At 40.2% G+C, this 20,793-nt stretch overlaps 2 protein-coding genes across 3 annotated transcripts; one reads left to right on the forward strand and one right to left on the reverse strand.

Moving 5' to 3' along the window:
• The first annotated feature begins 5,059 nt into the window (after window positions 1–5,059).
• Window positions 5,060–6,758, forward strand: LOC121905956 (E3 ubiquitin-protein ligase TRIM21-like). The gene has a single exon (XM_042424573.1). It carries the CDS (start codon window positions 5,060–5,062, stop codon window positions 6,704–6,706), a length of 1,647 nt encoding a protein of 548 aa, XP_042280507.1. The 3' UTR covers window positions 6,707–6,758.
• A 1,948-nt stretch (window positions 6,759–8,706) lies between these two features.
• etaa1a (ETAA1 activator of ATR kinase a) lies at window positions 8,707–16,746 on the reverse strand. 2 transcript variants are annotated; one of them, XM_042392360.1, is made up of 7 exons: window positions 16,668–16,731; window positions 16,382–16,565; window positions 15,511–15,642; window positions 15,197–15,270; window positions 14,975–15,087; window positions 12,764–14,253; window positions 8,707–10,590 (listed from the first exon to the last, which is right to left on the reverse strand). In XM_042392360.1, exons 2-7 carry the CDS (start codon window positions 16,539–16,541, stop codon window positions 10,481–10,483), a joined length of 2,079 nt encoding a protein of 692 aa, XP_042248294.1. In that variant the 5' UTR covers window positions 16,542–16,565; window positions 16,668–16,731; the 3' UTR covers window positions 8,707–10,480. The 2 variants fall into 2 exon arrangements, with proteins under 2 accessions (XP_042248294.1, XP_042248290.1); XM_042392356.1 differs by having other exon boundaries at window positions 16,382–16,746.
• Window positions 16,747–20,793: the final 4,047 nt, after the last annotated feature.

Consider the following 20,793-nt stretch of genomic DNA (forward strand, 5'->3'; position numbering starts at 1 on the left):
AGTACACGTGCAGCTGCATTCTGGACCAGCTGGAGAGTCTTTAGAGACTTGTTAGGGCAGCCTGATAATAATGAGTTGCAATAATCCAGCCTAGAAGTAACAAAAGCGTGGACTATTTTCTCTGCATCTTGTTGAGACAGGATGTGCCTGATTTTTGCGATATTACGTAAGTGAAAAAAGGCAGTCCTTGAAATTTGTTTTATGTGAGAGTTGAAGGACATATCCTGATCAAAGATAACTTCCAGATTCCTTACGGTGGTGCTGGAGGCCAGGGTAATGCCATCTAGAGTAGCTATATCATTAGATAATGTGTTTTAAGGTGTTTAGGGCCAAGCACAATAACTTCAGTTTTATCTGAGTTTAATAGCAGAAAATTGCAGGTCATCCAGGTCTTTATGTCCTTAAGGCATGCTTGGAGTTTAGTTAACTGATTGGTTTCATCTGGCTTCATTGATAAATATATTTGGGTATCATCTGCGTAGCAATGAAAATTTATGGAGTGCTTCCCAATAATATTACCTAAAGGAAGCATATACAAGGTGAATAGTATTGGTCCAAGAACAGAACCTTGTGGAACTCCGTGTGTAACTTTTGCCTTCACGGAGGATTCATCATTAACATGTACAAACTGAAATTGATCTGATAAATAGGATTTTAACCAGCTTAATGCCGTTCCTTTGATGCCAATTAAATGCTCTAGTCTGTGTAATAGGATTTGATGATCAATTGTGTCAAATGCACCATTAAGATCTAACAAGTACAGAGACAAGTCCTTTGTCTGATGCAGTCAGGAGGTCATTTGTGACCTTCACCATTGCTGTCTCTGTGCTATGATGCCTCTAAATCCTGACTGAAAATCATCAAATAAACTATTGTTATGTAGAAAGTCACATAACTGATTAGAGACTGCTTTCTCAAGGATCTTAGAGAGAAATTGAAGGTTAGATATAGGTCTATAGTTGGCTAAGACGCCTGAATCGAGAGTATGCTTCTTAAGAAGAGGTTTAATTACAGCTACTGTAAAAGGACTGTGGTACATAGCCTGTTACTAAAGACAGATTGATCATATCTAGTAAAGAAGTGCTTATTATGGGTAAGACTTCCGTAAGCAACCTAGTTGGGATGGGGTCTAAGAGACAGGTTGAAGGTTTGGATGAAGAAATCGTTGAAGTTAATTCAGAAAGGTCGATTGGAGAAAAACAGTCCAAAAATATGTCAAGTTTCACAGCTGCTTCTAGGGTTCCTGAGTTTGTGGATAAATCAGTGCCTGTTGAGGGCAGAGACTGTTGAACTTTGTCTCTAACAGTTAGAATTTTATCATTAAAGAAGCTCATGAAGTCATTACTACTAGAGCCATTGGAATACATGGATCTGACTCTGTCAGTTTGGTCAAAGTGCTGAAAAGAAACCTAGGGCTGTTTTTATTCTCTTCTATTAATGAAGAGTAATAGGTGTCTCTGGCATTACAGAGGGCCTTTCTATATGTTTTAAGACTATTTTGCCAGGTTAAGCGAGCTTCTTCTAGTTTGGTAGAACGCCAAATCCTTTCCAATTTTCGCAATACTTGCTTTAATTTGCGGGTTTGAGAGTTAAACCATTGAGCTAACCTCTTATGTTTTATTATTTTCCTTTATAAGGGGGCGATGGAGTTGAGTGTTATTTGTAATGAGCCTGCAGCACTATCAACAGGATTATCAATTTGGGAGGGACTAAAATTAGCATAGGGTTAGGGTTAGGAGTCCTCTGTAGTATTGAGACATAGCACTGAATTTAGCACTGATGGAATTGCTTCCTTAAATTTAACTACAGCACTATCAGATAGGCATCTAGTGAAGTGCATCAGTGAACACATCCAAACAGATGGAGCACAGAAACTGATCTTCAGATCGCAGCCAGCTGGCAGCAGACATATCTACACACTGAGTGTGAAAAACAAAAGACACAATTTATTTAAAATTAAATTTCAATTCTTTGTTAAAAACTATATAAGCATAAATACTGCTGCATTAAGTGTAACGTGATATTAGGTAAAGTAATATTGAATTATATTTTCCCTGTTATTGATCGGGATGGGAACACGTGAACGGAGTCGTGAGCAATTGTGATCATTGAAGTCGTGCTGGCAGCTCAAACAGTTATCCACAAGGCTGCATGGTGAGTTTAAAGGTGTTGTTTACTTTGATGACGTGTTTTATGTGAGCTTTGAATTAATTTAATTTCTTATTTCAGTCACATTTATTTTATTAAAATAGTACTTCATCTATTTTCTTGCTGTAACTTGAATTTCCCCCAATGAACAATAAAGTTTTATCTAATAAAAGGTTTCTGTTACTGCAATAAAAGCTTCTTAAACAGGGAAGATCATAGCAAAATATAGAAATCGTATCTGCATGAGAGAAAATAAAATGATCCTTTATTTGTTGTCGACTGTCTTTCACCTCATTTTGTTAAGCAAACTGGAAACCGTTTGTAGAAGTTAAAAAATGTGTTTTTGAAATAACTGTTGATTTAACATCAATGTTGACCAGACGACATTTGTTGAACTCAGTTCAAGATAAAGAGAAACAGAAGTTATTAGTCATATGAAAACTGGCTGCCTGTCAGGTACAGTATCACATTTGCTCCATGATATTTCGCAATAATCCTGTAAATCAGAAGGAGGAAACAAACTCACAGTCAGAGCTGCAGTAAGAGGAGGAGCAACACTGGAAAGACAATAGAGCTGCAACGTCACTCTGCAGAACTGAAACTGAAAGTTTGTCAGAGCGACAGCAGAGCTGCAGTCGAGTCTCTCCACTTCTGTCCAAATAAAAATTAAACTGAGTTCATCAAGTCTTTCTCAACAACACAGCAGAGTCTCTGCCAAACACTGGTGAGTACAACTGATCATATTTAATGTTTCAACAACCAGCTTTAACACAGCAGACAGGAAGTTCCACTCTTTTCATTTCATACTAATAACAACAGTCATTTCTGGGTAGATGACTGGTGGTTGATTTGAATTGCGCAGATATGTGAACTTGGCAAAGTTGTTTTTTTTCTGTTGTCATTTTCAGCCATAACTGTAATGTTTAAAGATATATAATTAAACACGGTGAAGTTTTGCTGGGTTTATTTTATGTACTGTGTTGCTTTGTTAGCGTCCTTGGTTTTTTGTTTTGTGGGGATCTGCGGCGGAGAGCGGAGCGGAGTTTTGAGTTGTCTTTCGTTTGTGAAGCTGGATTGAACTGAACTGATTAGGGGTTGTGTGGAAAACAAAACGGACCTTTTCCTGAGTGGATTGAACTCTGAGACTGTGAGACGAGTTACACCCTCGCACACACTGAAAAACACGAACCCTTCTCCACTCATCATCGTTACTCGTCACCCCCGTACACAGCAAAACTTCCCTTCAGTTTAGACTTAATCTCATCCTCCATCAGCTGTGCCGGTGACACAGCGCAGCTAGTTTTAAATATATGTGAAGTTTGCGGACGTAGTAGCTAAATCTGTAAAAAATATTTTTTCTACGGATATCTTAGTTACAACAAGATTGAGCTAGCAAAGCAGTTTTGTGTTTATATGTGTGGTATTTATTCAGTTTGGGAAATGCCGCGATCTCTAGAAAGCATTAGCTGAAGCTGGCTGGTTGACTCTTGACAGTGATGCGTTCAGGAACGAGGCGCTCGACTGCATCACTGAAGCACACCCTCTCTGTAATATTGGTGAATTAAAAATGCGATATATCGTCCTAAGCCGACATAACCAAACTCAGAACAAATGAGCCTACGGAGCCATAAGCGAACATCAAAGAGCTCAACACCACAACGAAGCGCAAAGACAACTTTTTAGGGATACTAATCCATTCTGTGACAACAACTTCAATAGATAAGCGTGGACACACTGACACTCGTCACCATCTATATCAATCGATCCTGCACAATGATATGGCCAATGCACGGACCAGAACCACCAAGGCGGGAAGATAAAATATGCTTTCACTCACCAGCTGACGGCTCAGAAAAGGGCAGCATGGCGGTTTTTCCTCCCGGCAAACTTCACCACGTTAAACCCGCGGTTCATTTTACCAGCAGTTTGAGTGATGACAGTATTCCGTGGCTGCTGGGCTCCGAGGCGCTTTAATTCCAGTTTCTCCTCCAAATAAAGGGTTTATACTCTGTGCTCGAGAATGAAATCCACTTTATTTTTTTTCAAGTTAGCTGGCGTGGCTAAGAAAGTCTCCCCTCTTTTTGCCGACTGTTAATTCCAAGCTCGCTGTAGCCGCACTGCCGCGTCATTTGAAATATGAAATGAGATTTAGTGGGGCTACGGGCTGTCTGCCCCACTTGACATCAATTTCGTGTGATTTACGATACTAACACTCTGAACATGCGTATTCATATTTTCCCACGTACAAAACACATTGCATTGTGAGAGAGGGGCTAGCCCCACATGCACGCCGGCCACCGTAGGCCTGCTGCAGACACGAATCAGGAAAACGCAGTCTGAAGCAGCAAGACAGGGAACAATTAAAAATGAACTAAAATCCTAACACAAATTATATAATGCAATTTATGAAGATGCTATATTCATAGATAATAAATTATAGCTGATAAAAATTTAAAAATTGACAATAACATCATTTGTTTGCACAGTTTTTTCTGGCTCTGCCCCTAATGACCAGTCACCAGTGATTGTATGGAAGAATAGTACAAGCAGAAACAGCCACAATGAGCTGTTAGATAAAGAGCTGCAGATGACAGTCTCTTACTGTGTTTGTGTAAAACAGCTCACATAAAACACGTCATCAAAGTAAACAACAACTTTAAACTCACCATGCAGCCTTGTGGATAACTGTTTGAGCTGCCAGCACGACTTCAATGATCACGGTTGCTCACGACTCCGTTCACGTGTTCCCATCCCGATCAATAACAGGAAAATATTACTCAAAATTACTTTAACTAATATCACGCGTTATACTTAATACAACAGTAATTATACTTATTTCATTTTCAACAAATAATTGAAATTTAATTTTAAACAAATTGTGTCTTTTGTTTTTCACACTATATATGTAGATATGTCTGCTGCCAGCTGTCTGCTATCTGAAGATCAGTTTCTGTGCTCCATCTGTCTGGATGTGTTCACTGATCCAGTCACCACATCATGTGGACACAACTTCTGCAAAAACTGCATCACTGAACACTGGAACAGTAATGACCAGTACCTCTGTCCAATATGTAAGAAGGCTTTCAACACAAGACCTGAGCTTCACATCAACACACTGTTCTCTGAGGTTGTTTCTCAGTTCAGACAGGAAGCTCAACAGAAAGCCAGCAGTAGCAGCTCAGAGCAACGAGCTGCCAAACCAGGAGAAGTTCCCTGTGACGTCTGTACTGGAACCAAACTGAAGGCCCTGAAGTCCTGTCTGGTGTGTCTGACCTCCTACTGTGAGACTCACCTGGAGCCTCATCTGACAGTTTCACGTCTGAAAAGACATCAGCTGATGGACCCTGTGGAGAACCTGGAAGACAGGATGTGTATGAAGCATGATAAACCTCTGGAGCTGTTCTGTAAGACCGACCAGACATGTGTCTGCGTGCTCTGCTCTGTTTTAGACCACAAGACACATGAGTTTGTTCCTCTGAAAGAAGAATATGAAGGAAAGAAGGCAGAGCTGGGGAAGACAGAGGCTGAAATTCAGCAGATGATCCAGAAGAGACGACTGGAGGTTCAAGAGATCAAACACTCAGTTGACCTAAGTAAGGAAGATGCAGACAGAGAGAAAGCAGAAGGTGTTCAGGTCTTCATCGCTCTTAAGGAGTCTGTTGAGAGAAGCCTGAATGAGCTCATTGAGACGATTGAAGAGAAGCAAAGAACGACAGAGAAACAGGCTGAAGACTTCATCAAAGAGCTGGAACAGGAAATCTCTGAGCTGATGGAGAGAAGCTCTGAGGTGAAGCAGCTCTCACGCTCTGAAGACCACCTCCACCTCCTCCAAAACTTTCTGTCCCTGAAAGCTGCTCTACCCACCAAAGACTGGACAGAGGTCAGCGTCCGTCCACCATCATATGAGGGGACTGTGGTGAGAGCTGTGACTCAGCTGGAGGAGACGCTCAGTAAAGAGATGAAGAAGCTGTTTGGTGAGGTTGAGCTGAAGAGGGTCCAGCAGTATGCAGTGGATGTGACTCTTGATCCTGATACAGCAGATCCCTGGCTCATCCTGTCTGATGATGGGAAACAAGTAAATGATGGTGATGTGAAGAAGAATCTCCCAGACAACCCAGAGAGATTTTCTGATTGTGTTTGTGTTTTAGGAAAGCAGAGTTTCTCTTCAGGCAGATTTTACTTTGAGGTTCAGGTTAAAGGGAAGACTGAATGGGATTTAGGAGTGGCCAGAGAGTCCATCAACAGGAAAGAAAACATCCCACTGAGCCCTTGGAATGGTTACTGGACTATATGGTTGAGAAATGGAAATGAGTATGAAGCTCTTGATGACCCTGCAGTGGATCTCTCTCTGCAGTCTCAGCCTCAGAAGGTGGGGGTGTTTGTGGATTATGATGAGGGTCTGGTCTCCTTTTATGACGTAGATGCTGCAGCTCTTATCTACTCCTTTACTGGCTGCTCCTTCACTGAGAAACTCTACCCATACTTCAGTCCCTGTAATAATGATGGTGGTAAAAACTCCGCCCCTCTGATCATCTGTCCTGTCAATCAAACTGAGTAGAGTAATCACCTGTTTTATGTCATAAATGTGTCTTTGTTTTTGAAGAGAATAAATAAACAAACACATTCTTGTTTATTATGAGAAAAAACACAAACTAGGATTTCTATTTAAAATTAAATCTCTATTTAAACATCTGATCAAATCCACAGAACTTTAGTTAATATTTTCACTATTTTCTGACATTTTATAGAGTAAATAATGATTCAAAAACAGATTAAAACAAGGTTAATTGTTAATGAAAATAATCATCAGTTGCAGCTCTACAGTTGATTAATAGAATATATGTATAAAGGATTTTCTTATCTTGTCTGAGGTTTGTTTAGTTTCTGTCCACTTTGGCCAATTTGTTTGTTTGAATATTGAATAGATTGATTATGATTTAAAGAAATCTGTAAATATGTGATTGTAAAAACCTGTAAACTAAACTATGTCTGTAGTTTTAATGTAAAGCTTTAAAAACATGGCCTGAGTAAGCAGTGACTTGTTGAACACCAAACACAAAAAATAAAAGCTGGTTTACAGAGAAGCTGTGTTTGTGTTTCTGTTACAGTTCATTAACAATCACAAATGTTTTTCTGCTTTCTTTACCAAACACTTATTAGTCTACATATGCAGCTTTGTATCATCATGTTTCAATATTTTCTCTTTGCACTGATTATTGTTTTTTACTTAATTGACCTACAATCTATTGAGAGGTTTGTTTTCTACTGAAGTAAATTATCCAAATGTTTTTATTGTTGCACATTGTTAAACTTCATGTCAACTGTACAGTAACCAATATACCAATTAAAAGAGATTCAACAATAAACTCTGCAAACTCGTTCTGTACCAATAGAACAAACTACTATCAGCACAGAAAACCAGTCTGGACCAACAGCCTGTGGACTCCTGTTCCATGTCAATAGTCAGTAAATTATTGCACCGTTTCGTAGCCGTTTTTAAAAGGTTCAGTAATTCCCTAAAACAGCTGATTTTTGTAGTTTTTAAAGGACGGGTTCACAATTGTTCAAATGTGTCTTAAAACAACAGTCAGGAGCCCAAATGAACAGTGAAACCTGTTTTTCTTGCTGTAATCATTCCTCCTGTTCATACTGACCATTAGAAGATCCCTTCATAATGACCTTACAATGGAAGTGATGAGGGACAAAATCCACAGTCCTCCTTCTGTGCAAAAATATATTTAAAAGTTTATCTGAAGCTAATATGAAGCTTCAGCGTCCAAATGAGTCAAATCAAGTAGATATCTTTCAACGTTACAGTCTTTTTAGTGCCAAAGTCCCTCTTTTTGTTACTATACTTCCACCTGCAGCTCAACAGGGAAACACTGTCCGAGGAAACACAAAGAGGGAATTTGATGCTAAAAAGACTGTAAATGTGTCAGATATCCACTTGATATGACTAACTCAGACTGATGAAGCCTCATATAAGCTTCACATCAACTTCTAAATGCATTTTTGAACAGGACTGTGGATTTTGTCCCCCATCACTTACATTGAAAGCACATTTGAGAGGGGTCTTTTAATTGCCAGTATGAACAGGAGGAATGATTAACCAATAACTCTTTAAATGTACTGTGCAAATTATTTAGGAGCTTTAGATATTTAGATTAATAATAGATAATGCAACACCATCAGGGAGGCGTCTGATCATCCCAAATTTATTCTGCAGCATGACATCAAGCCTAAAATCCAGCCAGAGTCATGAAGAACTACAGCAACAAGAACAACCAACCTGCCAAGTACCTCAAACACTGTGTGCAGGTGAACTCAGGAGACCAGCAAATATTGATTTAATTTAGTTTTCTGCTGTTTGCTCAACTTTGTATCAAGTCAACCTGGTCAGATGACAGTACATAAAATAAATTATTTTCATCTACCAGTTTGTGTGTTGACACTGACAGCATTGACCTGTTTGAGTTTTGGCTGTTTTGTACTAAATAAAAATAAAGATAGCTGGTTTGACTCGACTAGAAACTGACTCAGATCATATCACACAACCAATAATGATATCAATATTTTTATTGGTTAAACACTTTCACATCAGTTTGATAAAGTGCTTTACAGAAAAAAAGTGATTAAACAACAAAAAAAGTGGAGACACTGTAGTCGGGTTAGAAAAGGGACTAAAAGCAGCTAAAACAGTCTTCATTGTTTTGGAAAATCCCTTTGTTAACTGTGAGTGGTTAGCCTAGCTTAGCATAAACACTCGAATGACTATGAAAGTTAGCCTAGCTTCAAAATACAGCTTCCAACAACTCCCAGTCTGTGATTGACTTGTGTCTTGTTAGCCACCAAGCTAGTTACTGATCCATCCTGTAGTCAGTTGGGTTTAGTTGACAGTAGAGCTCAACAACATTTACATTTCTTTTCCTACACTTGTTCAATGAATATAACATCACATATAAATCATAGTTTTTTGGAAGCTTTATTTGTTCTCTTTTTTTGATAGCGCTAGGCTAGCAGTTTCCCCCTGCTTCCTGCCTTTGTGCTAAGCTAGGCTAACCACGTCTGTACCCATCTATCACGGATGAATTAAGTTATTTCTGAGTTCAGTGAACGATTTACTTGAGTAAGTTTTAGTTCACAGGCAGATTCATTTTCATGCAAACAACAAATACGAGCCAAAGACAGTGAATTTTAAATGACAGAAGGTGAATTCAGTTTGCAGCTGATTATTTTGGAAAGTTTTGATGAAATCTTCTTTCCTTCAGACAGATTAAATAAAATTCTGTGTTTAATAATTTCCCCCAAAACAGGTTTGTGCTACTTCAGACATTTTACTTTACAACTTTCAAAATATAATCTCTTATTATAGTAAATAGTTCAACATTTTGGGAAATTAGCTTATTAGCTTTCTTTCTGAGAATGAGATGAGTAGATTGATATCAAACTCAAGTATGTATGTTAAGTACAGAGTCAGGATGTGGTTAGCCTAGCTTAGCATAAGGACTGGAGGCGGGGGAAACAGTTAGCCTCACTCTGTCAAAAATAAACCAAACAACATTTGTAAAACTTTTTTTTCTGAAACCAGAACAGAACCATGCTAGCGTTCCCCCTGCTTCCAGTCCGTATGCTAAGCTAGGCTCCTGACATTACAAGCTGGAGGTGTGGGGTTTGCAATTGAGTTGCATTATGGGAAATGTAGGATACAGGATGTTTTTGGAGCTTGACCAATACTACGCACTTAAAGTGAGGATATTTTGGCCTCTGCTTCCTTAATTTTGACCATTCTTGGTTTAATCTGTCATTTACGAGTCCCCCAACTTCGTGGAAGTGCAATACAAAAATGTTTAATGAGTACCCCTTTAATGCACACAGATTCCCATGCTGAGATTTTCCCACATTTACCATCATCTCAATAGTATTTCTATCAAAAGTAAGTAAAAAATGCATGGAAAAAAAGAGCAAAAGAGCTTATTCCGCAAAACGTTGCACTATTTCTTTAAAAACATAAAATACATTTACATTTTCAAAAACTGAAAGAAATCAGACATCAATAGACTCTCTACACAAGTATAAAGACATCACATATACAGTTTAATTTTACAAGAACATATCTATGGAGGACATGTCGATCAGCTCTTTATAAAAAAAAAAAAAAAAAAAAAGATCAGAATTTTTTAAAACTGAAACTGTCGTCCTAAATGTACGTTACTATTAGAACAAACAGAGCTGACAGTAGACAGCTGCAGCTCAGGAGCTCATGTTTCTGTCTGGTTTCATCAGACAGGTGAGTCCAGGTGAGTCCAGGTGAGTTCTGGAGTACGTCTCTCTGTCAGGTCGGAGCTCGGAGGTTCTGGACGGCCTGCAGTCGCTGTCGTCTTCTCTCCATCGCCTGCTGCTTCTTCAGCTCGATCTCTGCTGCTGAACATTTACCGAAAGCCGCTGAGGACAGAAACACAGAAGACACAGACAGACGAGTCGATTCCGTTAAAAATACTTCTGTTATTCCACACGAAAAATTAAACTAAGCAGTTATTAAGTTAAAAAATAAACCTTGACCCAAACTTATTGTAATTTACTTGATGCAAAAGATGGACAAATGAACAGCAAGTCTCCCTGACTAATCTCACTTCACCTAATCTGAGGATAAACGATGAGTAACTATGGCAACGGTGCATTAATTTCTATTTCCACACAGTTGAGACACCTGAGCATCTGTCATCAGAGCACAGCAGGAACATCACATTAAACTGAAATGATCTATTTTCTGTCAATTAATCAACAACATTTTTGATAACCGATCAATGGTTTAAACGATTCATCCAGCATAAATGACCATTTTGTGGTTTTAGCTCCTCAAATGTGATGATTTGCTGCTTTTCTTTTTGTTTTATATGACTGTTCACTGAATATTTCTGGGTTCGTCACCTTGAGCTCTGATGAACATTTTCTCAATTTCAAACATATAAATTAAACGATTAATCAGAATCAACAGATTAATCAATGGGGGAAATAGTCATTAGCTGCAGCTCTACTGCTCACCTTGACGACATGTTAAGAGGTTTGATGTTCACACAAACTGCAGTGAGCACGTCACCTGCAACTTCTTCTTCTACCAATAACTGATATTGTTATTTCGCCATGTCTCATAATTAACCCTGGAGGATCAGACTGACTCGAGGATCTGGTCTCTCCAGGTTGGATGATGGGAAAACAGCGCTACTGGAGGTCAGAAGCTCCACAGGCAGTGTCCAAAATTAACTCTCTGACTCGCCTGCCAAAGGGACGAGTAGATGAAAAAATCCACCAGCCAAACATATTTTTACCAGCTAGAATGATAAATTGCCTTTTTGTGTCATATATATACTGTACATACTGTATACAGCAGACTGGCAGCAAGTGACAGTTTAGCGGAGAGCTGCATTGTCGAATTGCTGATGTCCTGTACAGTAAACAGTGCTGCGAAAGCGCTTGAGGCGGTCTGTGGCCGGCGCTCCTTCGCCTCAGACCGTCTCTACAGTTTCATGGCGCTGTTCAGACGTGAGTAAAAAAACACATCTGCATCGCGTGTCTATACTGTATTGGGACAAACATGAGTTATTTTCGTCCAGGTCATCATGCCAGATATTTTGTTACATGACTATTTTGGTACAAACGTTTACCTGCCAGCATGGTGGATGGACAAATCTATGTGCTCGGCCATGTCTGTAACTTCCTGAAATGGACAATCTGACATTCACACCCTCTTCTTGCTGTGTGGAGGTGAGAGAGGAGCCAGGATTTGAACTTCTGTCTTTCTGAGTGACTATAAACACATCTGAACGTTGTAAGAACCAGATCAATAGTTGGCTCGCTCTTGTCCGAATCGGTGGATGAATTGGTGAACTTGTTGGTTCGGTTTCTTTCTGCACAGAAAAAAATCCAAGCGAACCAAAACTCATCACTAAACGCCGGGTGAGAACTGCCCTCATTGGTCTGATGAGTCTGAACGAGAACATAAACACAGGAAGAAGCTCCTACCTGCCCAGTCGGACCTCTACTCATACTCACTCATCAACATCCCAGCATGCAAAGCGCTCTTGGCGCTAATGGAGCCGTTGAAGCCGTGTAGTCGGTCAGATCACGTTCCCACCAACAAACAAATCGTTCCAGAACTCGTTTGAGACCGGACTGAGACCACATCCTGTAATAAGCTTTAACCTACTTCTCATATTGTAATATAAGCCGGACGGTTCTTCACACAATCGTTCTTCTACAAAAACACCTTGTCAGACTTATAACACCTCATCTTTGCTTCCATCGGTTCCTCTGTTTCAAGAGACTTTGCTTCTCCAAGTTTATGATTTTAACATTTTCTCAATATGTACTTTTATATATAAGATACAGATCTTCATCTTCAAACATCTGACAGCCAGACGAATCAGTAATTATCTCATTTAGTTAAAATGTCTTCTTCCTTAAAGTCTTCAGAACAGATTTTAAAAGTTTTATAATCTCATTTTAGAAAGAGATTAATCCAGTAGAGGTTTATAATCAATAATAATTGTTATTTATGTGTCACTGTTTGATTTTAACTTAATTAAAACCTGCTTTCAGACACTCTGTGTGCTCTTACCTGCGTTGGTCACCGTGGAAACCGGGTTGTTTGGCTTCTTGAAGGTGAACTGATGTTTGCCGCTGTTTCCTTGCGGCGGCGGTGGGGGCGGTGGCGGAGCTGCAGCAGCTGATTGGACCCTGCTGCTCGCCTGCGGACACGTCGAGCTGTTCGTGGTTCCTGAAGCACTTTTCGACTGTGTGAATCTGATAGAATCCTTCACCGTGTCGACTCGTGCACCTGCAGGGACGCCAGAGGCAAAACTACCCGCCGGTCTACCTGAACCGCAGGTAAGAGCTGACTGTTTTTGAGAAAGTGGCTGCAAGAAAGCCCCGCCTCGCCCAGATGCGGGCTGCTGATTGGCCGTCTGTTGGTTCCTGTTGGACGGTTGCAGAACTGGTCTCTGGTGAGTCTGTTTGGTGGAGACGTTCTCCGCTCTCTGGATCTGGTTCTCCAGGTCGTCGCACATCTCGCACAGCAGGTCGTCGTCAGCTGGGTCGTCCCAGACGGGGTCGGACGAGAAGAAATAGTCCAAGTCGTCGTCCAGGAAGTCGGCGTCGGAGACGGCAGGAGCCTCGCTGGGAGACGATCCGTTTGTTAAGTTCTGAGTCGTTTTCGTAGCCACTGTATTTGACGCAGTAGAAGAAGACGTGCTGTGTTTTACAGTCGCAGCAGAAGTCCTTTGATGAAACTGTGAATATGTTTGCCAAGTATGTTGATTTCCTGTCTCGACTGAAGAGAACCGGCTCTGCTGAGAGTCTTTACCTTCTGTTTTCCAGCTTTGATCCGAGAAACACTTTAAGTTTGTGTTTGTGGGGATTCTCTCCACAGAAAACTTAGGGTTGGATTCTAGTTTAAAAGTTCTTCTCACATTTTCCTTTTCTGCTTTAGAGGCGGCTGATTGGCTGAGTCTAACGCCTCCACCTGCAGGAACATGTAGCGGACGATGTTTCATTTCACTGGCTGGTTTCTGGGTCGAACAGTGCTTCGGAGCGGAGAAGTTCTGTGGATTCTGCGTCACCTCTAAAACTAAAGAGTCGTCCAGAAAGTCATCGTTTTCCCAGTCGTCCTCGAACTCGTCGTTCGCCGACGCGCCTTTGGCGTGTGTCATGGCGACGCCAACAGTGGGAACATGTGGCCGAGGTTTCCCAGAAGCCTCTTCGGATGACTCAGCGGGAGCATGTTTCACTTGTGAAGGCAGAGCGGACGAAAACTGACTTAAATCTCCGCTTATGTGCTGAGTCGGTCCATCAAACAGAAAATCCAAATCGTCCTCCATATGTTGATCCAGATCTGTGTCAGCCGCCGCTGTCGCTGTCGCTGGTTGACGGTTTCCAGGAAGCGAAGGTGAAACGTCGTTCAGATCACCGTTCTCGAAATCCAAGATGTCCTCAGACAGGAGCTCCTGACTCTGCTGGTGCAGGTCTTCGGCTTCTTCTTCTTCATCCTGACGAAACATGTTGAAGTCAAACTGTTTGGCCAACTTCAGCAGGTCGTCGACTCCGTTCGGCCTTTTGTTAGAAAAGAAAACAGTTGAAATTACGTTCATCTGTTTAATCTGCTACTTTGTAACGGATCAATGAAATGATTTCAGCACTAGTTGGGGAGAAAAGTCTGTATTTTCTGTGTGTTATTATTACTTTGCATTAACAATAATGCAAACTTTTGTATTTCTGGAATTATGGAGTTTATCAGCTCAAAATTTGAGAATAGCTGGTGGAAAAAAAGACTTGAGCAGATATGATTTAAAAGGATTTAAGGCACCATATTTCATGAAAAAAGAAGCAAAACAAAAAAGATATTTTTGTACGTACTATACTACTGTGCTATGCTACTGTATAATATAACATGATGTGAGGTTGAGTCATATGTTGATATTGTGATAAAAACTGATCGACCATCAGAGATTTTTCCTCCCTGTTTCTACAGAGATGTGTCTATACCTTTAATCTTTCTGGTTCTATTAGACTGGAGAGTGTTTGATCATATCTCAAACAACCAGCGGCCTCATGACCAATGTCTCATTAAAATGTTTCAGGTCAAAGGCAGCGTACAGATGTTTCATCCCGTCGTTGGGGATCATTTGACACATTGTATTTTTGTTTTATTTTGTACAGTCAAATAAAAAAGTAAAACCCCTGAAAATCAGGTTTTTCGTGTTCTTAAGAGAACTAGTTTTGTCCCAAAATGTTAAATCATCACAGCAGCATAATAGCCGTTGCCGTCGGATACCTCGGGGATTTCTTCTTGGGTTTGGGAACCTGGACGTCAGGCGTGCAGGGAATGTTGGCGCTGTCTCCGATCCACTGCTGCAGAGTCGGCTCAGCGGCTTTCGGCCTGCCGTGCTTCAGAGAGAGAGAGACGACACACGAGCAAATAAATAAATGCAAATATAAATATTTACTAATTGTTTTAGAGAACTGAGACCTTCGAGTGTCGTGTCATGTCACCGACCTTTGGAGCGATCCTGTTGACGATCTCAGAGATGTCCACAAATCCAGCAGCAGGATGTTTCTTTCCTCTTTTACCTGAAGATAAATACAGAGTCACCAAACTGCACAGTCAACAATGAACAAAGATCACAAAGATGTTCAGCTGACAATGATATAAAACACAAAAAAGAAAGCAAATCTTCACATTTGAGAAGCAGAAAAAAGCAAATATTTAGCCTTAAGTCTTTAAAAAATTACTAAAATGATTCATTGGTTAGGACGGTTCGCTGTCTTTAAATCTCCACATCACATCTCAGTCGGCGGGTCGAAGTTTACCGAGTCTCTGCGGCGAAGGAGAGGTGGCGTCCCAGATGATGTCCTGCTGAATGTCGGAGTCGTTGTGCGGAGACTCTGCGCTGAAACCACCAGAGACTCGGGATCTCGGGATCCTGGTCGGGGTCTTGAACTCTGGAGGAGAAGAAGAAGAAGAAGAAGAAACACAAACAACGGATGTTTTCAGATGAAACGTTTACTGCAGCTCAGCTTATCTGATGCCACGGGGAGGTCAGAGGTCAGCGTCACCTCTTCAGTAGATCAGATATTGTGAAGCTGAGAGCACTGATTGGTTCAACTGTACAAGGATTCACTCATAATAACGGAGAATAATGACATACAAATGCAGTTTGTCTGAAATCTGCAACTAGCTTAATTTCATGACATCAAAATGTTGTTTATCTGTTTTTAGTTTACAGAAAGTACAGACGTTATAGACTATAGAGGTCTTTATACATTATATTCTATACATATATATGCATAATCCACCAAGCTGCATATTTATCAGATAAATTGTACCATTATTTCGCATAGCTGTCTTGTTTTGGTAGCAAGAATGAGGTAAACAGTTGTTTACAGTTTAAATTTGACAAACATTAACTGCAGTTTGGTGAAATTAATCTATGCTGAAGTGAGGACTGAACTCTCCGGTTTGTAAAGATGTGTTTAGTCGTGTTCTTAGATTCAGATTATTTCTTATATAGCCAAGAAAACTATAAACTGCGAGATATTTGAGCGTAGTTTGTCTCTCAGTCCTCTGCATGCAGGACGGCGGGACGTTGTCAGGACTTGAACCGTCACAGCAGACGACAAGAACAACTTAACAACTTCCAACAAACTAAACCGATAATAAAACATAAACAGAGTTACTGACCTGACTTTTGGCTCCGGGGGGAGTCGCGCTCCTCCGCTGTCTGTTGACTCTGTCTGGAACTTCTGCTCAGGCGGTTTGGTTTGTGTTTGACCGCTTGTTGCTCCAGAGAGGAGGCTGTCAGAGCGGGCGGACGGTCAACCTTCCTCCGGCTTCGGTTCATCTTCACCGGCTGTTACCTGACGACCTGTCGGTGGTGACACAGTCCACAGTCTGCGGTTATCACCGGACTGTAGTTTTTATGTACAGTTTTTTTATTTCTGCCATATTGTTCTAAAGCCTTTCGAACCTCCCGCCATCTTGACGTTCCCAGAATTCATTTCGAGGGCGCGTTCAAGAGCAACAACGCTGCGCGGATAAAGCGCAACTACGACTGCGCAACATACACCGAGTATATTTACTAAAGTACTATACTTAACTATAATGTTGAAGTACTTATACTTTACTTGAGTATTTCCATGTGATGCTACTTTACACTTCTACTCCACTACATTTATTTGACAGCTTTAGTTACTTTTCAGATGAAGATTTGACACTATGGATAATATAACAAGCTTTTAAAATACAACACATTGTTAAAGATGAAACCAGTGGTTTCCAACCTTTTTGTCTTTTGACGTCTTACAAAAAGCAGTGTGTAGTCGGGGTCACATTTCACATGTCTATGAGTTGTTAACAGCTCCACCAAATAGTGATTTTTCCCTCTAAACTTCTCACATGCTTTCATTTCAATAAATGTTCAAATGATCCAATATTTCAGCAAAAATCAAAGATTAGAGAAAAAGTCCAAAAACTGAAAACAGATTTGTGTATCAGAACTTTGTTTTTTCTTCTTTCCTCTCCCATTAATCATCTCACCACCCCTCAGATTTATCTGCTGACCCTTTGGAGGGGCTCGACCCCTAGGTTGGGAACCACTGGACTAAACTAGCTAACTGTATATAAAGTAGTGTAAACTAGCTCCACCTCCAGCAGCTACAACAGTAACATGCTGCTCTAACACTGATGCTTCACTATTAATAATCTAATGATGTCATATATAATAATATATCAGTCAGAGGGACCAAACCACTACTTTTACTGCAATACTTTAACTACATCAAGCTCATAATACTTATGTACTTTTACTGCAATACTTTAACTACATCAAGCTCATAATACTTATGTACTTTTACTGCAATACTTTAACTACATCAAGCTCATAATACTTATGTACTTTTACTGTAGTAGGATTTTTCATGCAGGACTTTTGTTGTATTTCTACTTAAGTAAAGGACCTGAATACTTCTTCCACCACTGCCGAGCACTTTATCAGGAACGCCTGTGCAATCCAATACAACAGCTCTGCCATAAATTCTACTTTTACGAAGCTTATACATTTTCAGTTTTTGTTGACATTGTCAGAAAGGTAATAATTCTACTTTATGTTTATTATTGAGGTCATGTTTCTAAGTGTTCCTAATAACATAACATACATGAGGGGGGCAAAATATTAGAAAGACTTTTCAGTTTAATACACTCCAATAAACCACCACCGATTACGACCTCAATAATAAACATAAAGTAGAATTATCACCTTTCTGACAATGTCAACAAAAACTGAAAACGTAGAAGCTTCGTAAAAGTAGAATTTATGGCAGAGCTGTTGTATTGGATTGCATTAGATTGTACAGGCGTTCCTAATAAAGTGCTCGTTGATTGTATATCTGTGATTTTTTTGGGGTTTTATTTTGAAATTGAACAGCTGAAAATCTGACAAAAAAAAAAAAAAGTTCACAAAAACTACAAACAGAAAATACAGAATTCTGACAATTAATTAACAAACGATTAAGTCCCATCGTTTCTAAACCTCCCAAACCAATTTATAAATGTCAACCAACCCTTTACCCGCCTCTCAATCAATATCAATCATAAACGTAATTACGCTCCGGTTCTCACTGAACTTACATCTTACAACAGGCGACATGCATGTTAAAGGTAGAGTCAGTCATTCTGGAGAAAGATTATTGATATTTGAACTAAACACCCAAACAAATAAAACCTCTCCCTACATCCTCCTTCAGAAGCTCCGCCTCCCAAAGTCATCGACATGTTTGTATTTATTGATTCATTGATACGGTTAATAAGTTGAAAACACGTCTACAGCAGGATATTTGTGTGATTTAAACAGCTGCCTGCTCAGATTACGCTTCACTAAACACAACAGAAATGGACTCAGAGCGTAAAAAAACACGGATTCAGTGTGGATTGATACATTTAACCCCTTAACATCCACCCTTTTTATAGAATTTTCGTCTGTTTGGCATACTCAAATGGAAAAGCTTATAGCAGAAGAACTGTAAGGCCATGATGCATGTATTAGGCTTCATTTGAAAGGTGACATCTTCTAGTTTCTGGAAATGTGTTTGTTTAGCATGTAGCTAAAACACAAACAAAACTACATCAGTTCAAATAAAGCTCAAAAAAGCGTTTTTGGTCCTCGTCTATAATGAATCATATTTGAATAACAATAATTAGGACATGCTTTATGTCACAACTATGCAGAACACCATAAACCTTCTACATCTTGTCATCCTGTATAAAATTCCAGACCTCTAGGCCTAACCTTATGAGAGGTCGGGAGTTTTTAACCTCTCCAATCATCTCCAATTGGCCAATTGCTTTTACCCATTACTGCGTGATGCTACCGCTTACAACTGGCGGCTAGGTTAAAGCTTTAATGTGTAACTTTTACACATTAAAATGTCTGAAAACGACTAGACCTATGTTATATATTTATGTTTTGAACAGAGTTCAAACCCAGAGAAATCTGTCATTTTAATCAAGGTAACGGTTCGTTTCATTTGGTCGCCTGTCAATGGCGTCATACCCTCTTTGTGCATGCGTCAGCGTTGTGGTTGTCCACCAGAAACTGTCATAAATGGACTTTTTTATCCAGTTTTAAGCCACGTTTTTATGATACACTTTTTAGATTTTGGCTGTTTTTAACTACATCTTTTAACCAGATGAAGGATTTTAGTCATCGGACGTCGGGATCTTAAGTTATCAGAGAAATAAGCTGAACAAACGTTAGCAACACTGATTTTTAACGTGAAACTGCTTTATTCAGTGTTTTTACTGATTCTAATCACCGGGTCTGAACATCCTCAACGATGAATACTGAGGGAATCCTAACGTGTTGGTTATTTACCAACAACTCCCATGATCCCGCGCTGCTTCACGACATCTGTCTTTTGTTTTGACTGAGAGACTCCTAGCAGCAGATATTACATATTGTGCGTTTAATAAAATAGAAGCGTATCTGTTTTGTGAGAACAGAGCGTATTTCTCTCTCTCTCCAGTTCATCAGTCTTCCTCCACCATTCAACGGCCGCTGGAGACGGAGACCGTCACGTCCACACCTAGCGGCAACCTCCGGGGCTGAAACATGAAGCCAAAAACTGCAGTTCCTTGAACGACCACTTGAGGCTCCAAAAGCGAGTCAATCCCCATAGACCTCCATGTTAAAATGCCCAACTTTACAGCAGAAATAAACATGTTTACAGCCTGGTACAAACAACGGTTTTGGTCTCTGTAGCTAATTTCCTCTTTCATGACAACTGTACGGGGGATGAATTTTTTTATAACTCACCTGTTTATATTTTATTAAGCCGTAAAGTTATGCATAATGAAGGACATGGCTGCTTTGAGTGACAGGTCCGCCAGCCGCTAGGTGGCTTGTTTCAGCCGTTCGGCCCCGCCTCTTTGCCCGTTTTTGATTGGCTGGGAGTTAGGCAGCGTCACGCACTGCTAAGATGGCGACGGCCGGAGCGGCTCGCTTTGAGCTTCAAAACCGCTCTTCAGAAACCAACGGGTGACGTCACGGTAACGACGTCCATATTTTTATACGGTCTATGTTCCTCACACAGACAGCTGCTCTGATGACTTCCTCCTGTTCTGTGCACGAGTGTGAACGCCCCCCCCCCGCTGATTGGCTGCAGTAGTGTTGCGTACGAACACAGAACAGACAGCTAGTGGACTGTGAGGAGACAAAAAGTGTGTTGAACAATCTTTCTCCAGAATCACTGACTCTGCCTTTAATACTGTGGAGCGGCGCTTGATAGAAAAAGAAGACAGCAATTATTAAGTAGAGTAAAAAAAAAAAGAAAAAGAGAAAAAATAAAAAAGGGGTGGTCTTGAATTGATATTTATAGTGACATTAAGTACTTTTCCACTGGCGCTCATGTTTCTGCGTATTCTGTTTCATTATTTTTCAGTCTAACTTAATCATTTCTATTGCTTCAGTCATCCATTCTTTCTGGGTTGGCGTATTTAAAGCAATCCATTTATTCATGATTAGCTTTCTTTGTGACCGTACATGGCGAGAGAGAAAAAAAGATCTTTTTTGTTCTTTGAAGATACTCTGCTCAAGTGAT

The sequence above is a fragment of the Thunnus maccoyii genome, chromosome 2 (genome assembly GCF_910596095.1).
Source record: "Thunnus maccoyii chromosome 2, fThuMac1.1, whole genome shotgun sequence".
Lineage (NCBI taxonomy): Eukaryota > Metazoa > Chordata > Actinopteri > Scombriformes > Scombridae > Thunnus > Thunnus maccoyii.

Coding starts and splice junctions, on each gene's coding strand:
- LOC121905956 (XM_042424573.1), top strand. CDS start 5,060: ATGTCTGCTGCCAGCTGTCTGCTATCTGAAGATCAGTTTCTGTGCTCC.
- etaa1a (XM_042392356.1), bottom strand. CDS start 16,541: ATGAACCGAAGCCGGAGGAAGGTTGACCGTCCGCCCGCTCTGACAGCC. Junction 15,271..15,510: donor TCCTTCGCCGCAGAGACTCG/GTAAACTTCGAC, acceptor ATTTATCTTCAG/GTAAAAGAGGAAAGAAACAT. Junction 14,254..14,974: donor CCCAAGAAGAAATCCCCGAG/GTATCCGACGGC, acceptor TTCTAACAAAAG/GCCGAACGGAGTCGACGACC.